The 7305-nt window shown below is 34.7% G+C and overlaps 1 protein-coding gene across 2 annotated transcripts in view; it reads left to right on the plus strand.

Moving 5' to 3' along the window:
* Nucleotides 1–6964, plus strand: part of SMARCAD1 (SNF2 related chromatin remodeling ATPase with DExD box 1) — an 84011-nt gene extending 77047 nt beyond the window's left edge. For both annotated transcript variants that reach the window (XM_007999287.3, XM_007999288.3), the window contains exons 23-24: nucleotides 846–955; nucleotides 5137–6964. In XM_007999287.3, the coding sequence (XP_007997478.3) occupies nucleotides 846–955; nucleotides 5137–5198 (172 nt within the window). In that variant the 3' untranslated portion in view covers nucleotides 5199–6964. The remainder of the gene's footprint in view (nucleotides 1–845; nucleotides 956–5136) is intronic.
* Nucleotides 6965–7305: the final 341 nt, after the last annotated feature.

Below are 7305 nucleotides of genomic sequence, written 5' to 3' on the forward strand. Positions count from 1 at the left end.
GAGGTCAGGAGTTTGAGACCAGCCTGACCAACATGGTGAAACCCCGTCTCTACTAAAAATACAAAAATTAACCGGGCTTGGTGGCATGCGACTGTAATCCCAGTTACTCAGGAGGCTGAGACAGGAGAATCACTTGAACCCAGGAGACAGAGTTTGCAGTGAGCCAAGATCGCACCACTGCATTCCAGCCTGGGCAACCGAGCGAGACTCCATCTCAAAAAAAAGTAATTTCCATCTGAACACAGAAGTGTTTGTTGTAATGTAGTTTTATCTGTGTGTGTGTGTGTGTTTGTACACACACACATGTTTTGTTTTGTTTTTGAGATAGAGCCTCACTCTGTCACCTGGGCTGGAATGCAGTGGCACCATCTCTGCTCACTGCATCCTCCACCTCCTGGGTTCAAGCAATTCCCATGCCTTAGCCTCCCAACCAGCTAGGATTACAGGTGTGTGCCACCACACCCAGCTAATTTTCATATTTGTCTCTTTTTTTTTTTAAGTGGAGATCAGGTTTTACCGTGTTGGCCAAGCTGATCTTGAACTGCTGGCCTCAAACAGTCCACCCACCTCAGCCTCCCAAAGTGCTGGCATTAGAGATGTGAGCCACTGTGCCCAGCCAGTAATTTACTTTAAATACAAATATCTTTCTCTTTTCTTGCATCTTTAGGAGTGTCTAAAAGTTAAATATTCAGAAAATGTCAGTCTCAAATGGCTTAAATAAAAGAATTTAAGGATATGTTTGTCATAATTTTCAAGGTATTCTTTTTGAACTCTTAAATATAGTTTACATATATCCAAATAACTGTATTTAGTAACCAATGGACATATTTTGTATGTTTTTTTAGAGAAGTACTAGTTATAAAACTAATAAGCCAAGGGACGATTGAAGAATCCATGCTAAAAATTAACCAACAGAAATTGAAACTAGAACAGGATATGACTACAGTAGATGAAGGTAAGTTTTTTGTAAGCAGAAACTTCAGTATTTATTTATATGACCATGCATCTAATTAGTGCAAGAAGGTGACAAAGATGGCTAAAGTCCTTAACTAGCTTACAGTTTAGGGATGATGTGTGATGTGGGAGAAGGTAAGCATATTTACTTCAAAAATACTAAAATAATTTTTTTAAAGTTTCTTAAGTTCAAAATTTTTATTTTTGTATATGTTTTTGAAAAGAATATGTTCAGAACTCAGAAATGAAAGAACAGACACCTGCTAGTCACCCCATCTCCCAACTTCCCCATAGAGGTGGCAAGTGTTAGCCTTTCGTTTTTGTGTATGTGTGACCAATTATTTTATGTGCGTAGAAATAACCACGTATTCTTTCTTTTATGGGAGTAAGGGTGCATGTCAACTACGATACACTCTTCTGCACCTTTTCTTATTTAATGTTAAGTTAATTGGAAATAAGCAAGTTTTTTCATTCTAATAAATAAGGATATTCCTAATATTGATAATGGTTCATTTTAATTTAGCAAATTTCTATTCATGACAGATACTGTTATGTCTGTTATATTAGGCACTCTGTACTATAAAAGTCAATACACTTTAATCTGTCTACAGCGAGAGAGAAATGCATATGATCAAATAATTACTTGTTTTTCTTGCATAACATTTATTTCAGGGTGCTGTGGAAGCTTGGGGAGGCGGGCAGTAGAGAAAGTTTGAGTAAGAAGCAACTGAGAACTTTAAGAATAAGGATAAGTAGGGTGATCATAAGTTAAACAGTTAACACTAATTACTAGGCTTTTTGTGCATGTGGCAACTTGCCAGTTTCAGGTTGTCCAGTAAATACAGTAAAGTGAGTGCGTAAGGCAGATTCTCTTTGGGCAATGTTTTCCTTATTATTTCGCTATGGCAGCTTTTAGAATTTAGTAAAGCATTTAAATTCTTTTTTACCCATACTAGCAAATATCTAGATATATGGATTTTATTCTAATAATAAGTTTCTAAATATAGTAGAACCATAATAGTTGATAAAATTAACTATAAGTCTTTTCTTATGGGCTAGTTCATTTCCTCAGAGGTAAATTTTTCAACCTCCTGTGAAGTGAAGAGAGGTGGGGAGAGGTGGTATGAGCCAATGGCCCTGAGAACTGAAGGAGGGAGGTTTGTTCTCATATTTAAATATTAATAGTTAATCTGCCTGTTTTCAGCAGCCTCTCTGTTCTCTACTATGACAAGTCCAGTGTTCCTCAGACTCATGTTCTCCAAAGAGAATAAACCTTCATTTTTATACATCTGGGGCAAATGGCTGGCTTACTTGGGCAAGCTGTAGTCATCTTACCTGTTCAAGCTGATTATAGCTTCATGTTTCCCATTTACCCCCATTTCCTGAGCTTTGAGGGTAGAAGGGTAAGGATTCTTGGTATGAAGTAGCCTTGCATTTCCCACCTGCAGACACTTAAGCTTTTACTTTATTGTGCGAAAATCAGTTTCCATGCTTTCATCTATTGTTTTCTTTCAAAATTTGTGAACAACTCTCTCTCTGCTGTTGTCTTTTTTGCCTGTTCTTTCTCCTTTGTCTAATCCCCTTACACTTTTTTCTCCCATCGTATTTTAATGGTATTACGGATGATGGGAACAGAGGTGATGTGTATATTCAGTCATTTTCAGTCATAATTAATGTAAATTATTTGTATTTGTATAAATTTGGTCAGTCTAAAATTTTGCCTGTTATGTTCACCTGCGTTGTCTGTTAAAATAGCAGTGTATTTTTAGCTGTGCTCTCAAGCCAGTACCTTTGAAATGTTTAGTTATGAAGAATCCTGCCCTCTCCTTACCACTTTTCCTAGAAGTTTTTCTCTGTCTTGTTAAAGCTGTTTATATGTTTTTTTCCCAGTGTGTATTTTATTTGCTAGACCAAGGATGTAATGGTGTCTTATTTACTCATTTAGCTGTAATCATTTGTCTTCAGCTGCGTCCCTGGTTTCATTTAGGTAATTTTGACACTGAACTAATGACAATATATGTATGCCCTTCTTTCCATCTCTCACAATGAGGTCCTTTTCCTCTGTAAACAAAAAGTATATTTGTAATTGAGTATGTATTGCTTTTTGTTAACAGTCTGTTTGCCCCCCCTTACATGAAACTATGAAAGGTAAAGACCATGATTCCTCTCAAATATGCTTATCATTTTTTTGTGTTTCTAGAACTTGCCTTAGTGGTTATCAAAGTAGCAACAGCAGGAGCAGCATCTCCTAAGAAATTGGCAATTTGAAATGCAAATTCCCAGGCCCCGTTGTATACCTACTGGTCATAAACTCTGGCAGTGAGACCTAATAATATTTGGTTTAACAAGCTGTCCAGGTGATTCTGAGAAAGCTAAAATCAGAGAGCCTCTGCTTTAAAATAAAGATTGTGTTTGGATTTTTTTCATTAACTTCCCTTAATGTGATTAATTGTATTACTATATTTTTTACCTTTTGGAACTTTTAAAAAAATACATATTACCACAATCATGACTACATACTTTTTGAATTTTTTTATTACAGAAATAGTCATACAAAAATGAAAGCAGTAGCTGGGTATGTGGTTCATGTTTATAATGCCAGCACTTGGGGAGACAGGTGGGAAGATCGTTTGAGCCCAGGAGTTCAAAACCAGCCTGGGCAACATAGCAAGACTCCATATCTCTCTCTCTCCATACACACACACACACACACACACACACACACACACACACACATTGTTGAAAGTATAGTATGAATGAAAAATACAGTGATTTAACAGCTGTGACATTTGCAGTGTTTGTTTTTTCTGCTTCTTTTTTCCCATTGATCCATAATAAAGTCAATTACAAACATGGCAATTTATTTTCAGTATCGCAGCATATTCCTCTAAGTTGGTACAATACCATTATAGCATCTAATAAAATAAATAGTAATTTTCAGATATTTTCATATGTTGTTCTTATCTAGATTTCTCTCATTTGTCCCCTTAATGTCTTCTATAGCTTTCCTTAAAACACCAGGGTCCAAAGTTCACACACAGCATTTTATTGTATTCTATCTTTAGTATCTTTTAAGTTTAAAAGAATCTCCTTATTCCTTTCCTTCTTTCCTCTTCTCCCTGCATTCTTCCTAACATGGTGTCAGTTTATTTAGTAATTTATGAAGTGTCAATTTGGATTTTATGGGCTATTTTCAAGTCTATGGATGAGCTTGGAAGCAAGGATGTCTGTGAACTCCCTAAGAGTTGATGGACTATTTTGTGTTCCTGTGGATGTGTGTGTATGTGTTTAACAGAGAAAAGAAGAGTAGATAAAAGTACTCATGATTTTAGATTTTAACTGAGGTGTATATTTGTGAGAGGGGAGGAGGAGAGAAGTGGTTAGTTTTGCTACATTTCAGCCACATCTAATTTATAAAATTATTCATAGTTACAGATCTATCACAGCTCAGCAAATATTTGTGAATTGCCAGCTGTTCTGTTGCACTAACTGGTAAATTAATAAATCAGCTCATCTCAAAATATTCTGAGTGCCTAATTGAATTAATCAGGGATGGCTAGATTATCTGCCACTGTGACACAAAGGGATTTAGAAAATCTCAAATAATTCCTGTAAGTACTTATAAATATGGGGCCTCAATTAATATATAGGGCAAACATTGGATAAACAAGGTAATTTAAAGTGGCTAATTTAATTTAATCATCAGCTGGTATGCTGTGCTCAGAATGTTGTTTATATGTATACAGTGTGGGTCTGAGTCAGTGATTATATCTTTAGATGAAAAATAAGAAAATAGATTAAATAAGTTTTGGTTGGTTTAGGTTTGGCTTTGTTTTTGTTTTCCCTACTCCGTTTCTTACATAAATGTTTTTTATTTAGCAAATGTGAGAAGTTAAGTACCAAGAATTATATATGATCCAGTGTATTACTGTGTATCTTTATATAGCTTTATAAAATTGGAAACATAACCTTAGATTGCTATGTTGGCAATATGAACAAGAACACAGAGGAAATAGCCCTAATCTAAGTAGAAATTAGGAAAGGTTTCTAACATGGGTGACACTGAAGCAAACTAGCCCTTGAAAGATGAGTAAGAATTCACTAAAGAAAAAAAAATTGAGACAGTGTTTTATAAAATAAAATAGTTTTATAAAGCTTTTAATGCTACTTTCTGACCTACAGGTGATGAAGGGAGTATGCCAGCAGATATAGCCACATTACTAAAAACATCAATGGGCCTGTGAAATAAGAACTGTGAACTCTCAATTGATGAGGAAATATCAACTTGGTGCACTCAAGGACATTTACATTATGATGACCATGGGGTTTATGAACATTTATAACTTTTTATAATTTCCATATTACATTTCTCATAGTATGGACAACTTTTTGCCACTAACTGAATTCTCCAAATACTCACACATGAAATTTCAAAAAAGAAGCCACAAATATGTAGTCCTGAAGATGTTGAATAATCATTTTACAAAGCAGTTTTCTGAATGGGGATTAGTTGGTGATTGTTTGTAACAAATATGCTAATGCTTTAGAAATGTCAGTATTTTTGTAATTATTTCTACCTCCAAATATATATATATTGTCTTTCACTGGATAATGTGTGTAGATTTTTACATGTGCCTTATTTGACAATGCTTATGTCTTGTTTTTGCTTGTCTCATTTGAAGTTCTTTTTTATTATGTTAAAGAATGCAGCTGTATAGATTATATAGCTTTCATTTTATTGCTATTTGAAGCAGATGTTCACCAATGTCAGCAAGAACTCAACCTGAATTTAAAGGTGGCATTCCATATACTAACATCCCCCAGGTCCTCTCAAGTACTTCTGCTGAAACAAATTTGTTTGGCTAGGCACTAAGTTGTTTTCCAGTGAATAGTAACTAAAGAAGCCCTTACCTTGCTCCATGGATTAATTCCTTCTGTTCATTTTCCAACTGCACTAATAGTGCATATTACTCTGCCTAAACTTGTGCATGTTTTCATTGATTTCCCTCTCCTGGCTTTTGCTTCTCTTGAAACTGTTGCCCAGTCACTTCTGCTCCAATTCTCTTCCTCTCTAAATAGTAGTTTATTACTGCCACATCTCCATGCATCAGCAAAATGTTGGTGACATTTTTCTAGCCTGGCAGAACAGATTACTTAAAGCTATTTCACTTCAAAGCAGACTGAATGTGACTTCATCTAAAGGCAGCATTAGGTACTGCATGGAAATAGGTCATTAACTTGAAACGCTTATCAAAATATATTTTACCAGTTTCCAGAATTTCCAGTACAGGACCGCCTGAAGAGAGAGCCATTGTTCAATTCCAATTCAGTGTGAGTGACAAAGTGAAATTTAGAAGTGAAGTTGTCTATTTGATATTTAACTCTTTATTAAATCTTTCTTTAAATTTCTGCCTGTCAGTCTATATTGCTGTTTTTATTATACTTTCAGTTTCTTTGTATAACTTGTGAGTTCCATGTGTTTTGTTTTTATTGTGTAAATATCATTATAAATAAACTTATTTATAAATCAAAGATTTGTTAATTTTTGGAAATCATAACTTTCAAAGCATCCTAACTTGCTAAGATGCTAAGGTAATATGACCCTCTGGATTTGGAAGGCAAATAAAACTCTTAAACAGTGATTATTTAGATATTAAAGACTCTGAGAACTCATGGCATAACCCCAGTCTTGATGGTATATTGAACAGACTGAATATATTTTACCATTACAGGGCTAAAAGGAGTCTTCATATGTTAATACTACCTCCTTGTACATCACCGTACCCAAATCAGTTATTCAAATTGTTAGGAATTTTACCTTTTAAAATCTCATAATGGATTTCTCATAAGTTTTCTGTATTAATGTATTTTCAATGATAGGCTGTTTCTTTTTTTGTTGTTATTGTTGTTGTTGTTATATCCATACTTTTATCTCTAATGAAATGTAGTTGGGTTCTTCCTGTAATGCGCTATTATGTCTTGGGCTTAATAAAAATATTTGTGATCATAAGTTGTATTTTCACACCCTTTTTAATAGTTTCTAACCCTCCTCTTACTCTTAAAAATATATAATCTTGGGCACAAGTGAGATTATCTTATATGCTTAATATTGCCTGTTTGTCAGTAAATTGGAACTTACTACTTAGGATGTATTCTCATTGGTTCCTTCATTGGACTGATGTCAGTAAATACTGTAACCCATTATCACTACAGAGCAAATGAAGCAAGAGTTGGAGTAATATTGTGACCAACTGAAGCATTTTTTTAAATGCAGGCTACATGAGACATGCCTTATGCATTTTTATAACTGTTTGGGACCCCCATCGACTTTTAACTTTATGCCAGTAGATA

The sequence above is a fragment of the Chlorocebus sabaeus genome, chromosome 7 (genome assembly GCF_047675955.1).
Source record: "Chlorocebus sabaeus isolate Y175 chromosome 7, mChlSab1.0.hap1, whole genome shotgun sequence".
In the NCBI taxonomy this organism is placed as follows: Eukaryota; Metazoa; Chordata; class Mammalia; order Primates; family Cercopithecidae; genus Chlorocebus; species Chlorocebus sabaeus.